This window comes from Zootoca vivipara, chromosome 3 (genome assembly GCF_965207765.1).
Source record: "Zootoca vivipara chromosome 3, rZooViv2.hap1.1, whole genome shotgun sequence".
Taxonomy (NCBI): Eukaryota; Metazoa; Chordata; class Lepidosauria; order Squamata; family Lacertidae; genus Zootoca; species Zootoca vivipara.
Window position 1 is genome coordinate 39,119,639 of NC_142586.1, and position 23,908 is coordinate 39,143,546.

Consider the following 23,908-nt stretch of genomic DNA (forward strand, 5'->3'; position numbering starts at 1 on the left):
TTATTTTATTTCTAGAAGTACAGCACAGCTGTTTAATAAGGAAGTTATCCATGCTGGAATATGATAGGATGTGAGAGTTGTTGGATTGTGTACATGTGTGTGCTGGAGTGTGTTGGAAAGTCACAATACTCTTAAGCCTTGCATTTAAGCAAGCTAAGAACACAACCCTCCAAAAACTCAATTCAGAGGAAGTCAATTGTACCTAAGCCCTGTTGAGATCAAAGGACTTAAGCACTAGTAGCGAACTCTGCACTGAGGTCAATGGCTTTACAGTGAGACATAGTTCTACATCATTTAGAAGTAGTTGGACATTCTGTGGCGAAAGCCTTATGCCATATCCTGTGTTGCAGGAATGAGTGGGCATACATCTATGCTGTATGTGTGCTTTATAATCCTCGTAATGTGCAAGAACTATTCTTGTGTGTTCAATCATATGTATACCACATATACTTACTGGGACCAATTGTCTAGCATGCTTCTTGCATGTGTACAAAAAGCCCTGTAGGTATACATCATGCTCAGACAAGTACCTGCTATTCCCTCATGTTCCCATAGTTGTGTTTTTCCTATAGAAAAAGTAAATGTAGATATTCTTAATTGGTTTCAGTGTGAATAGCATGTTTTGTTTTGCTTTTCTTCATGCTTGATCCAGGAGTGTAACTTCTTGATATACATTATTTCTCCAGTACTATTGCTTGAAATAAACTGGGTTGTTGATTTTTATACTAAAAAATAAAGCCTGCCACCTTCTGTGAACTGCCATACCTTTATTGTGCCATGCAATATCTAGTCTTAAGTGAGCTTCTAAATTGCATTGCACATAGCACTATGGAAACAAACTTACAAACAGAGCCATGGATTGAAGCCAGGGTCAGTTTTCTGCTACGGCAGTGCTTCCCCTTTTGCCTGTAGGCAGATAGATGGGCCACTGATGGGATCCTTGTTGACATCAACCAGCAGAAAGCCCCCAAATGCCCCCATTGGACCAAACTGATATGCCTGCCCCACCTTCTGCCACTGCAGGGCTGCAGATGTGGCAGTGGCCCCACCTCTCTGGGATGTGGGGGAGGGGAATTTGGCTTGCTCATGAAGACTCTGATCTACTAAAGAAGATACCACATCTAAACATTATGAAAAAGGAATGTGCCTCCATCAGAAGGAAGGTGGTGACATCTAGCTGACAGCATCATAAGGACTCCATTACGACACCAAACGCCCTGACCACTTTGCAAATACCATCACATCGGCATACAGCGTGCCTGGGAAATGTTTCCAGCTGTGGCAATGTAAGTCCCTTTTTGCTTTATATTTTCTTTATTTTACAAGTGTTCTCTGATGGTGGGATGGAATCTTGTTGACCTTTACTGTGGTTTTTTGTTTGTTTGTTACTGCCTTTTCTGAGGATTTATATAATGTAATTGTTCCAGCAAAGCAAATTAACATGGTATCTCCTTAAATGCTCCTATTGTCTTTTTAAAATAATTTGAAATTCAAATTTGCCCATTTTTGTTGTGAACATGCTTCACTCAATGAACAGCTTTCTACATCTCAAAAGTTTGCTTCTAGTGTTAAGTCTGAATGAGTCCAAGGAGGATACATACCGGTATATATCTGCTAGTAAAGGAGTTATATTAGGGAGTAGTAGTTGCATCAGCGGGTGGCGCTGTGGTCTAAACCACTGAGCCTCTTGGGCTTGCCAATCGGAAGGTCTGTGGTTCAAATCCCCACAATGGGGTGAGCTCCTGTTGTCCTGTCCCAGCTCCTGCCAACCTAGCAGTTTGAAAGCACGTCAAAGTGCAAGTAGATAAATAGGAATAAAGATAAATTACTTCAAACGTGAAGTAATGTGGCACCATGTTGATATCACAAACGCGGGAAGGTAAATGGAGTTTCCGTGGTCTCTGGTTTCCTTCACGGTGTTCCGTTGTGCCAGATGTGGTTTAGTCATGCTGGCCACGTGACCCGGAAAGCTGTCTGTGGACAAATGCTGGCTCCCTCAGCCTGAAAGTGAGATGAGTGCCACAACCCCATAGTTGCCTTTGACTGGACTTAACTATTCGGGGGTCCTTTACCTTTTAACCTTTGTATTAAAAGAACAAGAAGCTGCAACACAACACGATGTCTGTAATGGTGGGTTTATAGCCAGAAATGATGATTTTGTATATTACTTTGCTAGGTGTTATTTCTTTTTTTTAAAAAATGGAAGGTGGGCGAACAGGTATCTAGACTGTGTAGGGACACACTGGTTTTTTAAAATGATGGACCTCATCTGGAGGTTAAAGTAGTTGCGCCTTTGTGAGCTTGCCCTGCTTTGCCCCCCTTCCCCACTTTCTATGACCTCATTTAATCTCTAGGGAAGGTAGCGGTCATGTGAAGTAATGTGGCACCATGTTGATATCACAAACGCCTTTTAAAATGATGCATACTATTTGATCCCTTGCAGAGCTAGGGCTCCACCAGTCTATGGATAGCGAAAAGCTTAGGCATCTCTAATTGTGATGGATTGGGCCTCAGGAGTGTCATTAAATGGCCTGGTGCTGTTAACACCATCTGCAATAATTTACACGACTAAATATTGTAGCATTTTGGTATCATTGTATCAATACTAGAGTGGATAGTATTTCCATGGCCAAATAAGAGTGGCACATCATTTATGGAAGATGATGCCATTAGTGTTCTTATGTTGGGGAATCTCAGAGCAGAGTAGAAACAAATCAGCCCCTTGACATGGGATCAGAGGAAACAGCCTCTAGGGCAGATGGTGCGACTTTCACACTGACTTGAGGCCCAGTGCTTTTCATGGAGCTGGCTAATTTTCAGCTGGCTTTGATGTCTGAAAGTGGCCTTAATGGCCCAATGGTCCTGTTTTTGCTCAAGATCGCTAGCAACAATCCATTATGATTGGCAGCCTTGCCAATTTCACAGCATCACTTATCTATAATGAAATCTTTCTATCCTAGGATATCTAAACTAGCACTTTTCCAGCATTAACTGACATGGAAAAGGATGAGAATAGATGCCATTTGCAAATGTTCATTCTGTCCTTTCCAAGGAATTAAAAAGCTGTTAACCTGATAACAGTTTAACAGTTGCCTCTAATGCCTAAAAACTACACGTATGCCTTTTGTCATGTTGCAACAGCTACAGGAGACTGAAATCTGCCATTTTATTGAGGCAGCTGTGTCACATTGTCAATGCTACAGTCACAATTTATGTATGTGGTATTAGAGCATTCATTTTATAAATACTTTATAAAATTATATATATACACCGACTGCACTAGCAGGGTATGTTCAGCAATAAAACATAAAATATTATTTGAAATGATGTGCATTTTCCAAATTTGATTTTTAGAAAAGCACCTGGAAAATTCAGTTTTGTGTTTTATACTTTAAAGCTTTGCTGAAGTAGTTGCTTCCAGAGTGGAAAAAAGCTCCTTTATTTATACAAGTTTAGGAGGAGGACGACACCCCTGCACCCTAAGGCAGAAAGACCTGGTGAAAGTTGACATCATACTCTGCTTATGGATATTGCTGCTTGGTCACCAATTGCTTTTATAATCCAAGCAGTAGGAATAGGAGCATAGTTCACTTTGGTAGACAAATCTTCTAATGCATCCAATAAAGTGCAGAGATTCATTTTTGTGAAGGGGAAAAAAAGTTCAGCACTTCAAATTTGCAAGTAGTATTATTTAATATACAGAATAAAAACAAGTCAGCAAGGATTGGAATAAATGTATACAGTAGAAACCTGGGCACAACTATAAAGTTAAAAACTAATCACCTTTTGTGGCAAGGCTTTCATCTTCTCTCTCTATCAAAGCTGTTTCACTGATGAAATAAGGAGCTTTCTAGTCTTCCAGTCATTTTCCGGAATGCTTGGGCCACTTGGTGGAATGATAACACCCTGTTTCTGCAGCTGCCGTAGAACATCCAAAATCGAATCCAGTTCAATGCGAAATTTCTCAAGCTCTTGGTTCTTCAACAGTGCCAGCTTCCGCCATTTCTCAGTTTCCTGGATTTGTTCAACTTCCGCAATATGCTGTGTTTGCTGTATTACCTGGGTAGTAAGTAAGTTCACTGATGAGAGATGGCAGCATAATTTCTAAGCCTGACTGTTTCATTTAGAAAACCTTTCATTTATACTTGTTTTAAGTATAAAAGTCGGGAGCATCGGACGGGGCTTCGGAGAAGCGCTGCGCCTCTCCAAAGCCCCGTCCGATGTCTGCTTTGTGCCAGGCGGCAGTGGGAGAAGCGGAGGGACGGCGGCTTTGGCTTGGTGGCGGCGGGAAGAAGGGAGGAATTCCTCCCCTTCATCCCGCCACCGCCAAGCCAGTCAGCAGCGGGGGCTTTTCGCCGTTTGCGTTCCCCCAAGGGGGAGGCAAACGACGAAAAGCTGCCTCCCGCGCCGTACTTCGGCTGGGCCAGAGGAATTCCTCCCCTTCTTCCCGCTGTCGCCCAGCCAGTCCCCAAGCCGAAGGCAGTGAGCTGCAGGGGCTGTTCATCATTTGCCTCCCCCTTGGGGGAACGCAAACGACGAAAAGCCCCCGCTGCTGACTGCCTTCTCGGGGAAGGCAAGTGGGTGGGGTACGTGTCCCCCGCTTGCCTTCCCTGAGAAAGCCGGGGCGCCTGGGGCCGCCTCCACTGCGCCTGTCACCTGCTGAGCGGCTTCAGACCGCTATCCTGAGGCGCGCGTGTGCCTCTGGAGAGCGGCCTGAAGCCCCTCAACAGCTGACAGGCGCCGGCTAAGCACACCTCCCCGGGCAAAGAGACCCGCGTCTATGGCGGTGGGTCTCTTTGCCCGGGGTGTGCGGAGCCGCCGCTTCGCCCCCTCACAGCAAAGAGACCCACCCGGCAGTGGGTCAGGCGGGATGGGGGGAAAAGGCAGGATCATCAGGGCTTGACATCCCGCTTTCCCCACCACCACCCGACAGTGTGGGGATGGGACGAGGCTTCTCAAGCCTCGTCCGATCCCCGGGCAGTGTGTGTGTGGAAAAGCGGAGCCAAATTCCTCCCCTTCGCCCCAGCTGAAGGCAGTCAGCAGCGGGGGCTCCCCAAGGGGGAGGCAAACGACGAAAAGCCCCCTCCCGCGCCGCACTTCGGCTCAGGGACTGGCTTGGCGGCAAGAAGGGGAGGAATTTGGCTCCCTCTCCCGATGCGCTTCGGCTCGGGGAAGCAGGCAGGGAGATGGCAACAGTCCAGGAAGCTGCGGGCTGTTGCCGTCTCCCTGCCTGCTTCTCCGAGCCGTAGCGCATCAGGGGACAGATCCGAAGATCAGTGGGCGCTGTTTGCCGGGGTTGACAAGCCCCGGCAAGCAGCGCCCCCCCCATCTTCGTGTGACAGGCGGTGGGGAAGGCAGGCAGGCAAGAGAGCAAGCGCCTGCCTGCCCCGCCGCCAGTCCCCCGGAGCCCATAGGAACACATTGATTAAGTTTCAATGCATTCCTATGGGAAACCGGGACTCGCTAGACGAAGAATTTGTTACACGGATTGACCCGTGGAATGAATTAATTTCGTCTAGCGAGGCACCACTGTACTTGTTACATTAAGCATTTTGAAGGGCATTTGCACTCAAACATTTGAAACTTAAAACATTTGACTTTTTAAAGAGAAGAATTCCCTGTTTTATTTACCTGCTGGAGTTCTTGTTCTCTTTGTTCATATCTGGCCTCCAAGTGTTTGATCTTCCTTTCTAGACACACAAATCGTTTCATCTCTGGGGTCTGGCTCTCCCTAGCCTCTCCAAGTTCTTCTAACAGTTTTGCCATCTAAAATTTGAGAACATGATATTACCTGTTTTGTTTTTCTGTGTATACTCGACCGCATTAGCAGCAACAGATGCTCTTACACCTACTCAAAACATTTCGGGGGTTGGAGTTTCCCCAAAAGGAATTCAGTAAGCACACCATCCCCATTGATTTAGTATGGGGTGCAACACACTGGAATCTAATAATAAATATTAGGGATATTTTATTTTAATAAAGAGGATAGAAGTTATCCGGATTGCATTAGCTTAGTGGCAAGGCTAGAATCCCAAGTAGATTTGCTAGAGAGAGCTCCTGCAGCCAATTGGAAGCTGCAGAAGCCCTGTTGGACGTTCAGCTTCCAAAAGAACGTTCGAAAACTGGAACAGCCACTTCCGGGTTTTGATCGTTCGGGAGCCAAAACGTTTGAGAACTAGGCTGTTCGAAAACCAAGGTATGACAATATGTGTGTGTGTGTATGTATGCGCACATTCAGTCACATCTAAAAATTAGCTTTAAAATGCAATGGAAAACTCTGGCTTAAAGTCTCGCTGAACGAAGCACCAAAGCCAATACATAGATTGCAGACAGGGGGAAGAGGGCAGAGTCTGGGCACCACGTCATTGTTCCTGCTCAGACTGTCATTTTAAAGAATCAAAATTCTAATACTGTACTCTGAATTACCTCTTTTTGAAGAATTTCCTCCCGCTTTTGTGAAACCGCAAGTGCTTCTTGATCTCTTTGCAACTCACGAACTTGTTGCTGAAGATGTTTAATAAAGACCTATGGAAAGATTCTCAATTGTTAGAAATTTCCAACAAAGTATCTCTTGACTCCCATTACAAGTAGGTAAGTGGAGCTTTGGTTTAACAACTTGAACTTTTGTTGACTAAAGCTGTATTAAGATCACTTGAATTTACCGCTGACTAAGCATGGAACACAAAAAGACACTGGAATGGAGGCGAATTGTGAACTTCACCTTAAATGAATACAAAACTATAACTATAGTATATTTCAGAGGCAAGATAACAGTACAAAACATTGAGAAACAGGAAACGCTGCCCGTTTTTAGGAAGCAGTGAGACAGACGACTGGTCTTCCTCACCTCCTGTGCTGAAATTTTGCTATTTAACTCGGCTGCCTTGGAAGTTGAATGCTCCATAGCATACTGACAAAGAATCTTCTCCAGCTCCTTTTGATGTGATGCTTTAAGCGCTGTAGTGTATTCTTCCAAATCTTCCTTTGCTCTGTAAATGTTGCAAAATAAAATAGTATGTAGAAGTTTGTTGGAAATGTCAGAAAATAACACAGCATTTTCATGAGAAACAGCACGTTATTTTAGTTTTGTATGTGCATTTATGCTTGTGATGTTCCTGTAGCAGTATCCTTTTCTGCCTAGAATCCTTCCTGTACCATATTTCTTGGCTCATGTACAAAAGGAGGGCAAGGGATAAGAATGCTAAAGAAACGTTGGGCTTGCCCCCAAATGAACCTGGCATTAACCTTGGTCTGCATGCCCTTTACAAATATTTGGCATGTGGTCTTCCCAGCTGGATAGGTACTGTGACATGGGAAAGGGGCTTGAAGCCTTTGTCCCCCAATCATGGTCCCAACTGGAAATGCCATCCCCACCATGCAGTGCTAACCATGGGAGAAAATGGTGCCAACTGAAGATTTTATACAATTGCAAATAGCAGGCGTCAGGGGAAACAGAATCAGGTATGCAGTTGGGGAAAGGAGTTTAAAGCTCCTCTTGTCATGGCCCCAATCCAACTCCTCCTGTGCCTACTACATTTTGAAAATACAAGCACAAGGTTAAAGATATGAAGAAGGTCATGCCTAGCTTGGCCCTTAGTCACTGATGGGGACAGCTGTCTTAGAACCGAACTGCATATTATATTCAACACATCACATTAAATGTAATGTGTATGCTTATGTGTGAGGTCCCCCCCTAGAAAATAGCTATGGAGTATCAGTGAAATTATTTGGGGTGACATTTACACGCCCAGATTTACAGCTAGGCTGAGCTCACTTGAAGATAGAATACATAAATAAAGATGTATGTGTCACAAAGATGTTAAAAATAACCAGAGTCTTAAAACACATTCTTTCTCCTCCTGCTGCTCCAAGCCACCACTGCCCCAAATGGAATGACAGCCTTTTGCAACTGCGTTACAATTAAAATAAGGATGGTGGGGAGAGGAAGTCATTGTTTTCCAGCATAAGGTTTTCATTGTTCAGTGAGCAAGGCCATGCATAACTCATTGACTCTTCCCATGTTGGAAGCACAATACAAAAAATCTCCGTTGGCTTAATTTACACAGTTTGCAGAAATGGCAGAATATGGTTTTTCTGTGCCCAGAGTTGGTAGTCGGGTTATTAGAACAGTGTACCTACAAGCAGGAGTAGGAAACCTGTAGCCATGCAGATGCTGGTGGATTCCAACTCCATCAGCCCCATTAATGACTATAGAAGACATGAGTTCTAGTCAAAAACATCTGGATGCTGCCAGGTTCCCCACTCCTGCCCCAAGCCAAGGAGTGACCTAGAACATCACATTTTAAAAACTGCTCAGTGATAAGTGAATTACCTTCTTACAAGACTTTCAGAATTTGCCATGGCTGCTTGAGCTTTTATCCTTTCCTGGCTTAGTTCTAGAGTCAACTTTTCTACATCATCTTTCAGACGGCTGTTTTCTTGCAGGACTTCTGAAATGTGACAATCGGCAAAAGCATTGGGCTGATATATTTTCTCATCGAGAGTGCCGGGGAAGAACTCCTCATTTCTGGGGTTCAGTTGACTAGGTTTGCCAATATCCTTTTTCAGGATTCCTGAAGGCTTTTCTTTAGCATCTGCTTTGCCAGATGAGAGCATAATCCTCCTCTCTTTCTGAAGCCTTTCTACAGTTTTTGTGAGGTCTTGTATCTCTCTGTTTTTGGCAATCATTTCCTGATTTAGTCTTACCAGCTTTGCTTTAGAGTGAGCCTGCTCCACCTGGTATTCTAGCGACTGGAGGTCCGCATCATCTTTTGCTTTCTTCTGCAGCTCTAGCTGACCTAACTGGTTTCTGAGAGAGTTTATTTCAGCCTGAAGGTTTTGCACTGTGATCTGGTGGGCTTCATTTACACTACAGAGTTCTCTTTCATGAGCTGCAAGGGTGGCGGCCTTGTCCGGATGCTTCTGCGGCTCATTTAGCAACTTATATTCCAGCAGCTGCTCAAGCTCCCCAATCCTCTTCTCGTACTGAATCTGCAAAGACAAGACCCCATGAAGTGACGCTTCCTAGGTAAATTTGATTTGCATCATACACACAGCCGGGATAGCCCAGTTGATTAGAGCATGGTGTTAATAATGCCAAGGTTGCAGGTTCGATCCCCATATATTCCTGTATATTCCTGCATTGCAGGGGTTTGGACCAGATAATCTGCAGGGTCTTTTCCAGCTTTTTACAATTCTATGATTCATTGCAATGAGCTTGTATTCAGACTAACTGTGAATGCCACTCTGCTCATGGGATGCTTCCATGGGTGCAAAGGGAAGAGGCAGGTTTTGTGACTCCCTCACCCTTAAGCCCCCTGTGGAGCTTAAGGAAAGGATAAAAGGGCTCAGATAAAGAAACACCCTAATTCAGCAAGTTCTGCATATGTAAGCAGCCTTCCACACATATTGTTAATATGGAAGCTGATAGGCTCAGAGGAGCATCCCAGTGGGGATGTGGGTCTAGGGGCCTAAGTGAACTTGCTGTAGGCATCTTTTGCTATGAATATGCACCTGAGTCACAGGAGCGAGCAGACTTGTTGTCCATGAATATGCCTGCGTTGGAGCATGTCTATAATATTAAAGGTGTTGAAATTTCTGGTGCTAGAATATGAAGAGTTTTTAAAGAATATATTAAAGGTAATCATGATATAATTCCCACTCATTGGTTCTTTACTGTAGGATTCAGTCAACACTTGGGAGCGCCTAGGAGCAGCTCAAGCTACTCGTCAGGAAAAACAAAAACTACGCAACCACACCAAAACAATACTGCTGCTTAAAAGCACAGTGGAGTCTTAAGTCACCTTTATCTTTTGAAACTGCTGCTCCATGGCACGGAGACTTTTCTTCGCTTCATCATCTTTACCCTCAAGTTCGGCTTCCAGCTTCTTAACTCTTCTCTCAAGAAAATCCACTGTATTCGTTTTTGCTGATGGATTGCCTTCCCCTTCAGAAGCAGTGGCCGTGGCAGCAGCATATATCAAAGCTGGCAAAGAATTTGGGTTCCTTCGTTTCAGTATCCCTTCCATTTCTTTAACCTTTCAAAAATTAACACAACAACTATTAGTTGCTGTGTTTTAACTAGGCTGAAAAGAATCGCATGAGCTGAATTTTCCCAATGACAGAAAATATACTGCCAGTAATTAAGATCATGGATGCAATCCTGTCTACACACTTTGCACTGCAAAAGTTTTAGAAATATAATTTTAAATTTGGAAGCACTATCATTAATGAGACATGGGATCTAAAAAAAAAGTCACATAGTAAGTGTGCCTAAGATCTTGGGCACACAGACAGGCTTTTACAACTTCTTTTTTAAAAAACAACTGAACAGCAGACCCAGTGCCTTATCACAATACTCCTCTCTTGCAAAAATGGTTTGCTAGATGCTAGGAAGATGAATACTGGTGTCGACTGAGAACAGAGAAGGGACCATAGCTCACTCATGGAGATTTGCATGCAGATGATAACAGCATCAATCCTGGGCATCACCACTTAAAATAAATTAGGTAGCAGGTGATGAAAAAGACCCTTGGCAGAGACCCTGGAGAATCACTGCCTGTTACTGTATATGATAACACCCAACGTTCCCTTGAGGATCTGGAACTAGTTGTATGATTCTTTCCTATATGCCATAAACATACACATACAGGAATTGAGAGTATAAGGAAGTAATAGCTTTAAAAGGCATCACCAATTAAAACCACAAAATTATCTCTGACATAAATATCTATAGACCACATAATTTTAAAAAAATCTTTAAATTTTGTTTCATAAACACATGTAGCAAAAACTTCATTACATATTACTTATCTCATATATGAAGTCTGGATTGCAGTTTCTTGTCGGACACTCAATGCTCCTCGCCTATCTGGAATTTGATGCCCTATCGTTGTATACAATGCTATTTGAAACCTTGCAATATATAGTTAGAGATATACAGTGGAACCTCGGTTTATGAACACCTCGGTTTATGAATTTTCGGTTTATGAACGCTGTGGACCCATCTGGAACGGATTAATTCACTTTCCATTACTTTTAATGGGAAAGTTCGCTTCAGTTTATGAACGCTTCAGTTTATGAACAGACTTCCGGAACCAATTACACCCATGTTTCAGTTTATGAACGCTTCAGTTTGAGTACTTCGCGGACCCGTCTGAAACGGATTAATCCACTTTCCATTACTTACAATGGGAAAGTTCGCTTCAGTTTATGAACGGTTACTCCACGGACCGTCTGGAACAGATTAATCCACTTTCCATTACTTTCAATGGGAAAGTTCGCTTCAGTTTATGAACGCTTCAGTTTATGAACAGACTTCCGGAACCAATTGTGTTCATAAACCGAGGTACCACTGTATGGGAAGTAGTGTTTTGTTGTGCTGACGATTTGCCATTATTCCTTTCCTAAAGCATAAATGGGGAAAGTGGTAGCCCTCCAGTTGTTGCTGGGACAACAACTCCATTCTTGACCACTAGTCATGCTGGCCAAGGCCAAGCAAAGGCAGCCGGAGTCCACAAACATCTGAAAGGCCACAGTGTCCCCATCTCTGTCCTACAGCACTCCCATTTACAGGTACCTAATTTTATCAGCCGAATCAACCCTGGCGATCAATGGGGTGACAGATGTCGCACCCAGATCACCCCTTTGCCAGTTGTGCACCATTACAACTGGTACAATCTAAATTATTAAGATCAGCCCTACAAGTGCTTAAACACGCCTCAAATGCTACCATACAGCTTGAAACTGGATTCATAAGAATAGAGGCCAGAGTATGGCTCGCCACACTAAATTACCGGCCGAGACTATCCTTCCTCCCTTAACTGTTGAGGGGAATGGTTGTACTACGTGCCTGCCGCTCAAGGTCTTGAATTCGTTTGGCATCTGCCGCCCTGTCCTTCAGCCGTTTCTTTTGTTGTGCAGACTGATTCCCAGCTTCACTTCTAAGCTGATCCACCTACACAGTACACAGAGAGGCACACAGAAGAGTGATGTAAGCAATCCATTCATTTTATCATTAGCACGACCTCCTCTTTAAAACCGGTAAAGACTTGCATGTGTACGAACAAGAACGATAAACACAGAAATTGGTAACCATGGTGCATGGGAAATGATCCCCTCAATCTTATTTACAAAACTTGTAATTTAAGCAGCAGGGGAAAATCAGTACCAACATGGTAAATGAATGGGTCGTTTTTATCCCAGTTTAGTTAGTGCCAAACGATATGTGCAGAATGTTCTAACCACATATGCTGGAGTGGAAACTGAATTACAGCCTAGACACTGACAAACCCTGGCCTACCATGAAACCAAAGAAAGGGAGACCATAGGCTGAGATGGGGAACTTTATGACAGATAAATCTATAATCATAAATGTGCAAGCAAAACTGCGTAAGCCCCTGACAGCTGGAAACCTGAAGGACATTAGATGGGATTGAGCCCAAGTGTCACTACTCAGCTCTGGCCGAAAGGGAATTGCAGCAACAATTCCCAAAGTAAAATTCCCAAAGTTCAGGCTGCATGGTACCCATGCCTTTTCTCTTATCTCTATGTGAAGAAGTAAGATTTTGCTGGCTGGTCTCGGGTGGCCTTTGCCTTGCTACTGCCTTGAATGGTACTGGAGGGAAGTCTGACAATGCAATCACCTCGTGCTGCAGTTTATCAATTTCTTCTTTAGCTCCTCGAAGGCGAGCTGCATCTCTATCCAAGAGTTCCTGATTTTCTGCATACCACTGGAGTCTTTTCTGCAAGCGATCAATTTCGTCTTTGTATGATTCTTCTACAATCTTCATCTCATATGATTTTTCAGCTAGGAAGAAAATGTTCCAATTAAAAATGTGTGACAAAGCATAGCCGACTCAAGACTAAGCTTATTTTGGGCATTGGGGAAAAAATAGAGGCAAATTAATTTTAAATATCTTAAGGCATTCTACAGAAGCCATAAGATATTTAGATTGCCTCTTTGTGGTGAAAACGACTCTTGTAAAAAAAAAAGCTATAAATCATTGTTTTAAAGTCTGATGATTTGTGGTGGCGGCGGAGAGCTTTTTCGAGAGCTGCTATTCCTTCCTTTCCATTCTAATAATATACATAGGAAGATCAGACTACTAGTGATATGCAAAGAACCAGTGGCTTTGAACCAACCCCCCCCCCCAAATAATTCTATCCGACGTTGCCATCAAAAGGAATTTAGGAAAATTTCTCCCACTGCCCCCAGTCTTTGATGCATACTTTCTCTCTTGGAACTGCTCATTGCCTGTCCCCAATTCAAATGTGAGCAGTTTCCTTTGCATGCAAAGGGTCCTAGGTTCAATCTCTAGCATCTCCAGAAAGGAGCAAGATCAGATCAGGTGATGGAGAAGACCTGACACTTTGAAGAGGACCTTGCATTAGGCAGCTTCCTATGCTTGTATGATGATAAATTGTTTCGTTTGTTAGATTTTCATCACACAGGCCCACCGCCTGGTAGACAACTCACAAAGCAAGTGTTGTGCAGTACCCACCTGCTCACATGTTTCTGGAGGGGTAGCTGCCAATGTATATATAATCCACCTACTGTCCCCCACCCATTTCTCTCGATTACCTCACTCTTCCCTGGTGTGTTAATGCAAGACACAGTATCACAAAAGCTTAATACAGTATTAATGGAAACACAGATTTTATATTCAGTGAAGTAAAAGATCTTATTATTAAACTGAAGATTAACCTGTTCAGAAGCAGTGCTTTACCTGAAGTGGAAGTGATCTGGGCTCTTGCTAAATCTCGTTCCTTCTTCACTTGCACCAAATCTACTTCAAGGGCTTGCTTGTCTTGCTTTAGACGCTTTCTCTCTTCGAGCAAATTGCTTTCTATAGCCTTCATCCCCCCACCCCAGGAAAACAAAAGAGAGATACAGAAAACATGCCATGAGGATACCACTTCTTCTAACCATTGAACTGAACTGAACTGATAATCATCACAGATGCCTGGATAAAGTGAGAGATTTCCAGGCATAGACCTGCTGTATTGGGGCCACAGCATGGGAAAAAGGAGCCTCAGCTACACAGCAGAGGGGAGCAGATTTCCCCTTGTCCCAGCAGAATCAATGTAATGCAAATTACACTGTCTTGTTTAGAGGTCTCCATGCAGCTTGGCCACAGCAATTTATCGTAAATGGCCCATTTGTTTCATTATTTGAAATAAAAATAAAAATAGTAATAACTTGTTGGCAAAATGTATAATGTTTTAAGTGGTGACTTAAACTAGTCTAAAGAAAAAGCATAAATACTTGCCTTGGCAGCTCGAAGTTCTAAAAGCAGGTCAGTGAAACTCTGATTCCCAGCTGATTCAGCATTCTGCACTCCACATGATAAAAGGTTATTTTTATCCTGTTGCTCTCTAGTTTAATTTTTTTTGGGGAAAGAGAGGATTATTAATTTTATACAGTTCATGGTTTGTTGAAGTAGTTCTATCTAAACACTATTCCTGCAATTAAATCAGAGTAATTTTTACAATATCCAGTCCTTGTTAACTCATGCTGGCCTGATTCACATGTCACGTCAAGGTATAGTTTGGTGCTGATCGTTGGAAGACTGTTTTACTCTCTCTGGTGAAAAATATTGGTGAATGTTTCTTTTCCCTAGTACTGTCAGAGTGAGAGGCTGTGAATCTAGTGGGAGTCAGCACCCATAGGTAAGAAGTAGTGGTGGGTGAATGTCAAAGTACCCCAGGTGAGCTTTGGGATAGGCTACCTGAGACTTTGTCTCCCTGTCTCTTGCAATTTATTGTATCTTCTGCCTCCCCTTCCCTGCTGCATTCTCTCTTTATGTGATGGTGGGTTGGTTGGATGGGCACTGTATTGTTGACTGCTATGATGCATTGGGGGTTGATGTGAATGGTTGGTAATCTGCATGCAGTGTGTGTTTACAGGGAGTTGCCCAAAGCCAGGACGCAGGAGATCATGCGAGTTGGTGACAGAAGGAAAAAATAGGCACGGCTAGTGGTGGGAATGGAACAAAAATGCTCACATCTGATGCCTGTATCTGCCTCCCCACAGCCCCAGAATACTGTTGGATGCTCTTCCACTGTGCCCAAAAGCTTGGTGGTGCTATTGCTAAATGCCAGGTCTGTACAGAATAAGACCATGCCCATTCATGATCTAATCATGGGTGAGAGTGCCCAATGGCATGCATTACTGAAAAATGGGTGAGAAAGATAAGGGGAGAGGACTGCACCCTTGGTCTTATTTACTGCTAGGTGTATTCTGTCACTGAAAAAGTGCAATTCATATGATTTTCTTCAATCTATTTCACACACAGTAACTACTTTTTCCCATCAGTTAGTGAGGGTCCTCTCCCCCTTTCATTCGAATGGAATGTTAATGTGTTGTATGATACCCCTTTTCTTTGGTATAATGTATTCATGCATATATATTTTTTCACTGTAAGTTCCTTGAAGACTCTTTAGATGACAAGCGACTAAATTTAATAAAACAAATAAATAATCGTTGTTACACTACTTCTTGAAAAGTTAAAGAAATGGAATGGACACTGAAAAGAAGACACCCAAACTCTTTGCCAGCTTTGATACATGGCTGCTGCTACAGTCAAATGGTATATAATTTTTTTAAATAAATAAATAAATGATGGTATTTGTGATCCTAAAACATGATTAAGCTGACTTCAATGGAGGAATTAAGTTTAACTCCCTTCCACACAAAAAATGGGACATGCACTTCAATCCTATGTACGCTTACTTGGGAAAGAGACCTATAGTGTTCATTGGGGCTTAATCGCAAGTATGTGGCGAGCTTCCTCTTTACATTCACATTAAGACTTGCTTAAAGTCATCTACATTTTTCATTAGATCCTCAAATAAACTCACCTTAAAGACACCAACTCAGCCATCAAACGCTGGTTCTCTTTAAACATGTTTTCTTCATTTTTCTTGTTATTTAGCTGCAGCTCTTTCACTTGATTATATAATCTTTCATTTTCCTTCATTAAAATATCAAGGATTAATTCACTTAATTATTATGTATTCATGTGGAATACACTTCTTAGAAATTACTCTTTACAAATTCCAGAAGGGTAGCCTTTTCTTCCGTCTCCATATAAGTAAGTACCTCATTGAACTAATCAATGCACAATGTCCCTTGCTTATGAGCGGACTAACATTGTCATGCATATCCCAGCAATTGTCGAGCTGCTTTACCTTCATTATCGGCCTTTTATATACCAATTTCAGATACCAATGTCTTTTCATATCTCGGTGTGAAGGCCTTTGACCTTCAACAATCTGGTCAATTCACTATCAAGCTCCCCAACTCCCCTTTTATTTTTATACAATGCACCATAGTTCTCAACCTGGATACAGCTTTAAAAACTGACTGTGTAAATAATCTGTAAAATTTACCCAGTGAAGCCACAGTATTAAGTATCTCTACCTGTTGATACCCTTGAAGGAGTCTCTCCTGATTTTGGACTTCTTTTTGGATTTCTTTCAGCATTTCTCCATCAGGAATTCTTTCCAAAGCATTTGACAACTTTGTTCCTTTGTCTGGGTCTTCTCTATTATTTAGCTGAGAAAACATGAACTACGAATAAAGTATACTTTATAAAATCGCTAGGAAAACAAAGCCCTTATTAACAGATTCCTGTACATTTAACAGACTGTTCTCTTTAATAATCATATTGGTATCCTATGCCTGTCTCCTTGCAATATAGCAAAACACGTAAGGGGGTGGGGAGCAGCTTGCTTGGCTACCAGTTGAATTAGCCTTCTCCTAAAAGCAAAAGGTCACTTCCTGCAAGGTGTTTTAGCTAGCTATGAGAGACAACATTTTATCCATGGCTTGCCATGATTTCCAATTTGATTTTATCAGAACTAAAATGAAAGATATATGGTAGTAAATGCTGTTTTTAGTGAACTGTATTAAAAGGTGTTTTTTTTTAAAAAAATTGAACAGGGAAAGGATATAACTAGGTATAGTACCTGTGTTTGAAGAATGTAATTTTCTTGGTTTAGCTGAAAAAGGTCTTTATCTTGTTGCATTTTCATTTCTAGGATCTTAGTCTCCATTTCCTTCTCCTTTTGCAAAGATGCGGCTTTTAGATTCTGAATCAAATCATGGGCTGCGGCCAATTTTTCCTCTGCTTCCTGAACTCTTTTTAGTAAATAAAGCTCCCTCCCACTATTTTGGGATGGAGAATATGAGGCAACCTGCTGTGGGGAAGGAAAAAGTATACTATTCTGACAGCTCATCGCAGAACCATGATTTATGGATCATTTTCTTTCAGCTCTGTAGTACAAATTGCAAGTTTTGAAATTTTCAAAGACTGAATTTTATGAGAACCATTTAGTATTTTAAATTGAGAGAGGAAAACAACAACAATGCAAGTAAGTTTCCCATGTAACAAGACATCAGCTTCAAGGTCAGCTTGTTTCAAGCATGAGGTAGCTGTGGCACTGCAGAAAAAAACTTCATGCATTAAAAATGCAGTCAGTTGTTTGGGAGCACCTTGTGCTGTAGCATAGATATGGATGTGATCAAATTAACAGACGGAGGACCATTGGATGAGAAGTGAAATAAACATTATTTATTATTTAGGTCCAATTCAGTCTTTCCACAAATGGAAAGGGAAAAGGGCTCCTTATGTTTACAGAAGAGGCTATGATTCAGTGAAGGCTTACATGAATGAGCAGGGCTGGAGGTTGCCACTTCCTACACTCTCATTTATGGACCTCTGCATCCAACTCTATGCAATTTTAAATGACAGCTGCCCTGCCTTCAGTGGACACTTATTCTATTAAATTCAAAGAGAAGGCAACACACTTTTGTAACCCGAACAGGATCTCTAATGCTGCACACCCTTTTTGTGCAATGATTTGGAGTTACATTGTAAGTCCAGTGTAAATCAGGCCACAGATCAGAACAGATGAGAATGCATTAAATTACATGTATATTCTCTTCTCACATTTGTGAGGGTAGACAACCTGGGTGATACTGAGACACTCCGGTACAGCAGGGATTCCTAGGATTCTACAAAAAGCTTATATCTGCTGCAGTGCTGTTATTCCCTTGCAAGCCCCCTTTAAAAAAATCAATTTAGGAGCAATGACTTACATTGTGTGTCTGTAGACAAGAGTCACTTTCTTTAGTTGGCTGCTGAAAACTGCTTGCAGATGACTGTCCAGGTGTAACATAGTAATTTCTCTTTGTAGAAACTGGATTGTTTGCTGTCTGTATTGTCATAGTTCCAGAAAATGTTTCTTTGATGAGAAAAAAATAAATAGTGGGCCCTGTAATCTTAATAGCCCTAGCTATTTATATGGAGACATAATATTTCTTTGAACAGATCATGCAATGTACAAGAGGAAAAGCTAATACTAGTACTGGGCGAAATTCCATGATGCCTGTTCACTAGTAAGAATAGACTTCTGCTTCCATAAAATAACTTCCCCTTCCTTTCCTCCTCTCTGCTGTGTTGGGGGAACTTCCAGAGGAGGTGGACGGCACTCATGTGACATTAAATGTTGCCCACTGCTGTTGTCTTCCTGCTTTAAAATTACAGAACCAAATACTGCTGCCATACTTCCAAACCACTTTCCACAGTTCACTATTCTTCTTTATATCAGTGTTTCTCAACCTTTTTTGGGCCACGGCACACTTGTTCCGTGAAAAAAATCACGAGGCACACCACCATTAAAAAAGTTAAAAAATTTAACTCTGTGCCGCCCTATATTATAATTATGACTGTAAGAAACACCTGCCAAATATTGCTTTCCGGTGGGTTAGCGGAGAGTATTGGCGGCCGCCAGGCTCGTTTGCACTGAGCTTTGGGAAAGAGGAGGAGAATTATTGCTTTCTGGCGGGTCAGTGCTGATTATTAGCGGCCGCCAGGCACGTGACAATGCAAATCGCCCTTCTCGTCACCGCACATCGCGGCACACCAGCCAGCGTCTCGCGGCACACTATGTGCCGTGGAACAGCAGTTGAGAAACGCTGCTTTATATATCCCATTACCCGCTAAGTATTTAAAATGACATATAATCTTGCCTTACAATTCTTGGGGGGGAGGGGAAAGAAACCACTTTAAACAAGGATCAATCCTGTAGGGAACATGCATGTTAAAACAAGGCACTTGTGTCTGACAAGTCATTTTACAACTTCACCCCCATCACCTTATTTCTGTGCTTTTATATTGTAAACATATCACCATCTAAAATATTTCCTTCCTGCTTTTACAACCTTGCCTACTCAAAGGTCTCCTGTTCTAAACAAATCCCACTGCTACTTTTTATAACTAGAATTCTTTCCCAGGACACTGACATGGTGAGGATAACATCAAATCCTTCTCTAAAATACATCCTTTGCACAAATTCTTTCAGATTGACCACATGGTAGGTATGCGCAGGAATGCATTTACAACTTGTTATCCCAGCCTTAGCCTCCCTTCACTTTGTCAACTTCTCCTCCGCCTCATCTAGATTTGGATTGTAAACAAATTAGGAGAAAGTTCTATATTTTTCAGAGTATCTTAAACAGAGCACCATGTTCACCAAACCTAAGGGCACTAACAAATAGGTCCTCAATTCTTTGTTCTGAATTCTGACTTGCTTCCCTAAATCATCGAACTTGATAATCTATCCCATCTTCAAAAAGCAGTTTAGAGAAGATGCACAGGAGCTCTTTGTAATGAGAAGTTGAGGGAAAAGCACGCACAGGGTGATCTTTTCCCTTTGGGACTCCTTCATGGCCAACTGTTTATCTGCTGCCCTACAAATAGTCTCAGCCACAGTGGGTTTGCCTCTGGAACTTGAGGTCAGAGATACTCTGCAGTCTCAATTTGCTGAATATATTTGGACAAACTGGAAGTGCAGTTAACTCACTACATCTTGCTTTAAAGAAGTTGAAATGCCTTGTGCAAATCACGTTGCTATGTTGAACACTGGTAAATCTACCAACAAAAACATTTAGGTCAAAACATATGTTTGAATGTATCTAAATGTTCCACGTTTTTAAACAGTATTATTATCTTGCAAGAAGCAGTATGCAGTAACATTTAAACTTGAGGAATCCTACACTTGACATTTCCCCAACATTAAACCAAACACATCTGCATTAAAGACACACTAAAAATCTATTACCTTTTTGTCTTGGAGGAGATTTTGTTTTTAAAACTGGCTTTTTGATGTTTTCCTTTAATGTCTTCTTCTCATTAATTGTGGAAAAGTGCTTTAATGGAGAACTGGATCTTCCATATCCAGAACTCCTAACAGAGCTATGGGGTCCACTTAGAGATTTCTTTCTATGTACAGCAGCTGCATTTTTTGTATTTCTGAATGTTACCTGTTTGTTCATAACCGAATTTAGACCTTCTTTAGTCCAAGTGCTGGACAGACGAGTCTAGAGACAACATTATATATTATTAAATCAACCAGCTTGGCTTTGAATGTAAGATAAAGTCAAGTGTTTACAATGAGGTTAACACAAGTCTCATACAGGGTGCCCACCTGTCAATCATCAGGCACCAGGTGACAGAACTTCAAAGGAAAGAATCTGCTTGAATTAAAGCCAGAATGCAAAGGATGAATTGGGAGCACACTTCTTCCTGTTAGCTACAGTTAGAACTTTCCCTGGTCATCAGGCCAGGCAAAGTAGGGCATGGTGTGCCCAAAACAACCTGGTGAGCAAACCTCTGAGGCCCGGCAGGTTTACTGAGACACAAGGGAACAGAGGTTGCACACCAATTATATATACCAGATTACATTTCAATGTGTTGTGCTGTTCAGCTCATGTGTAAAATATCCTATTAGCTCCCAAAGTCTTAAAAATGAGAATAACCAGGAAACAAATTTGTGTGCCCATGGGGAGGGACCAGCTTCTGTGGCAGGGTGGAATAGCCTTCCTGGCACTGCCATCACTGCAGCTTACCTGGATGGGGTTGGGGTCAGAGGTCTGTTGGCCAATCCAGCACTACTGCCAGTGTGCCTAAGCAGCCCTGACCTTCCATTGCCCTGCTCTATCCAGGTAAAGTGCAGCGACACTGCTGTCAGAAGAGTGGCTCTTCCTCACCGCTACTGAGAGAGGTGAAGGCTGCATTCTTAAAACAATTTGCCTGGAAGTAAGTCCCACTGAAATTTATCTAGCTTACCCGAGTAAACATGGGTAAGAGTGGGATGGAAAGAAGTCTGATTTAACAGGAATTGTTCACAAATGTTGATAATATTTTAAAGGTCTACTAAGACTTCTTCGGTACTCAGCTGCCTAGCCCTCAGCTGCTTAAGACACAGAAGTCAAGGCACCTTCTGTCTTCAAAGTTGCATAATCAGAGAAGATTAGCCAAGAGCATCAAGACAGGTGAGGCAGGAAGAGGTCAAGGAAGAAACTGCAACAGTGAAAAGGTTAGAGGAAAACAATGGGGAACAATACCAGGGATTCAACAACAGAGACCTTTATTAGCTGAGCCCAGTGTCTTGGACTTCTTTCTAGGGCAGTTAATTTAGGTAAAGGCTTATCTAGACTGGCCTTTGGCCTGGGAGTTGATTTGTGTTTCTGCTGCCTATTGTTGGTTTCAGCTGGCTGCAGCTTTTATCTGATTTTGTTTCCGATCATCACTATGTTTATCATCATCCTCTTATTGCAACTATATTATTGTTGTTAACCATCTTTGGTGCTTGGTGAAGGAAAGTGAGATAAAAATATTAAGGAAGAAATAACCGATCAATTAATCCTTGTAGCACCCAAGGGCCTAACTAGTGAATATTATGTACAATCTGCTTATTAAACAAACAAACAAATTTGATATTATGTGCATAGCTTATCTTTATACTTGCATAAATCTCTTTAAGACATTGAGATTCTGTTTACCTGGTTAGTCTTTTTGTCTTGATGCAATACTGAAGAACTTGGGAGACTATTTTGCCTCAACACACCTTGTTTAAGTGTATCAATCAGTTTGTCTTTGCCAGTTCTTTGTTGAGGAATCAGTTCACCATCTTCCTTTGCAACAGCTTGAACAAAAACATTCTCTTGTCCACTATGCTGCTCCAATGAACAGCCAATGTTTTGCTTTTCCTGAGCAGCAGCATTCTGCTGCTCTTTCAGTATTAAATGGCTCATTAATTCATCAGTGCTGTTGTGTGTTGCTTTCACAGGACTACAGAAAAAGAGTGAAGAAAGCACAATCCAAAGATTATATGCATTAGGTTTTAGTTTACACATTATTGTTACGTGGCTGTTAATGGGATACATTAAGACATATGGCCTGATCCTGCAGGATGGGATTTAAGCAGTCATGGAAGAAACTGTGGTTGCTGCAGGAGCTAAAAAGCAGCACCTTATATGAGGTTGAGTGGAAAAGACACAGCTTGGTATTCCCAGTCTTCTTTAACAGCATTTGCAGGTAGGGCTGGGAATGTCCCTGCCTGAAACCCTTGACAGACGCAGCCAATGAATGTAGACAATACTGAGGTAGGTGGACCAATGGCCTGACTTAACATAGACAGCTTTCTATGTTAGAAAAGACTAGGGTTGGCTCCTACAGCTGGTGCAAAGAGAAGAGCTGTTCACTTATGCTGGAAACTGTGCCCAGTCACAGCACTTGTTCTCTTAGTTTAGCATTCTGCAGGACTGAACCATTAGAATCTATTTCAGGTGCACAACAGCATGCCAGCTTCAAAGTTAAGCCAATAACTGTATTAAGTGAGCACTGGCAGTAGGGGACTAATCTCAGGATTAGGTTTTAAGGATTGATCTGTCTCAACTGCAAAGCACAAACTACAAGCTAAGGCAAACTCCCAAATCCTTTGGACAGAGCTTGAAGAAGGGGGAGGGATCAAAGAACAAGACAGAAAGAAAGGACATTAATTGGCATAAACTGTATTTTCTAGAATGAATACCTTGCAGGATCCCTGGTAAAATCTGAATCTGCTCTGATAGGTTTCATCAGTTCTTCTATGGTGGGGAGATCTAAGTAGATGAAACGACAACATTCTAGATCAACAAATGGTAACGAAATAGTTTCAAATGAAACTCATCCACAGATCCTGTGTTCATGTATATGCATGTGCACATCCATCCTGTTATATGTAGTCTGATATCTCCTGTCTATGGCATAACATTCATTTTGTAACAGCACCAATCCTTTTGAGATCTAATTCATAACCTCCCCAGACTATTTACAAACCAATTAATCTTCACTTTTATGTATGTGTTTAGTAACTGTCTTACATTTTGGTCAGGTCTCCTGTATATGCAATCTTTTTTAGTGAGTGAACACAGTTTGTGTGACTCCTGGGTCAACTTTCACATTACTAAATGAACACACTCAAACGGTATCTGATTAAGGACCTACCACTCTAAAAATGCGCAACTAAATCGTCAGTGCTTCAAAATTTACTGTCATGCTGTGCTAGTATCTAAGCAGGTAGCAAAGACACAGATAAATAATAATTCACTGGGCGGCAGCTTCAACAGCAAGCTGTTGAGGGTTAATGGGCTAACAGCCACTTATGAAGATGTGGAAGATGCTCCTCTTTATCTTGCCCTTTGACCATTAAAATATTGTTTTATGTTGTGCACTTCTTTTGCTGAATTTGTTCCATTTGGAACATTTTTATGTGCTTTTATGGCTGTAATGGATTTACTTGTTTTTATAACTGTATATCATCTTGCTACAACCTGCTCTGGGACCTTATGCTGAAGGGCAGGTAATAAATATTATCCATCAATCAATAAAGGGAAAGAAGCCATTGTGAACAAAAGAATCAGCCACGAAGGATCTCCTTGGAAACCAAAACACTTTCCTCAAAGCTGAGGAAGACCTCATAAACACCTAAGCAAGTGTGGGTTCCAGATGTAGCAGACAGCAGGATGAGTCATCATGGAATAAAAAGGGAGATTTTAAAAAATAAGGACTTTGCCACT

General features: G+C 41.9%; 1 protein-coding gene and 1 long non-coding RNA gene across 17 annotated transcripts in view; one reads left to right on the forward strand and one right to left on the reverse strand.

The window, feature by feature from the left end:
• Window positions 1-3,674: 3,674 nt before the first annotated feature.
• CEP162 (centrosomal protein 162) overlaps window positions 3,675-23,908 on the reverse strand; it is a 37,654-nt gene continuing 17,420 nt past the window's right edge. For 4 of the 16 annotated variants that reach the window (XM_088665947.1, XM_035109459.3, XM_088665948.1 and 1 more), the window contains 17 exons: window positions 22,882-22,951; window positions 21,851-22,139; window positions 20,128-20,386; window positions 18,104-18,249; window positions 16,972-17,202; window positions 16,424-16,558; window positions 15,862-15,974; window positions 14,271-14,376; window positions 13,728-13,854; window positions 12,645-12,808; window positions 11,852-11,956; window positions 9,804-10,037; window positions 8,333-8,991; window positions 6,848-6,989; window positions 6,427-6,525; window positions 5,632-5,766; window positions 3,675-4,059 (listed from right to left, as the gene is read on the reverse strand). In XM_088665947.1, coding sequence (XP_088522073.1) covers window positions 3,817-4,059; window positions 5,632-5,766; window positions 6,427-6,525; window positions 6,848-6,989; window positions 8,333-8,991; window positions 9,804-10,037; window positions 11,852-11,956; window positions 12,645-12,808; window positions 13,728-13,854; window positions 14,271-14,376; window positions 15,862-15,974; window positions 16,424-16,558; window positions 16,972-17,202; window positions 18,104-18,249; window positions 20,128-20,386; window positions 21,851-22,139; window positions 22,882-22,951 — 3,257 coding nt within the window. In that variant the 3' untranslated portion in view covers window positions 3,675-3,816. Of the gene's footprint in view, window positions 4,060-5,631; window positions 5,767-6,426; window positions 6,526-6,847; window positions 6,990-8,332; window positions 8,992-9,803; window positions 10,038-11,851; window positions 11,957-12,644; window positions 12,809-13,727; window positions 13,855-14,270; window positions 14,377-15,861; window positions 15,975-16,423; window positions 16,574-16,971; window positions 17,203-18,103; window positions 18,250-20,127; window positions 20,387-21,850; window positions 22,140-22,881; window positions 22,952-23,908 lie in introns of all 16 variants that reach the window. The other 12 variants (XM_088665943.1, XM_088665942.1, XM_088665944.1 and 9 more) reach the window with 4 other exon arrangements.
• On the forward strand, window positions 3,933-9,810 carry LOC148686224 (uncharacterized). The gene is made up of 3 exons (XR_015948924.1): window positions 3,933-4,070; window positions 6,439-6,591; window positions 9,682-9,810. It is a non-coding gene; the product is annotated as an uncharacterized LOC148686224 (long non-coding RNA).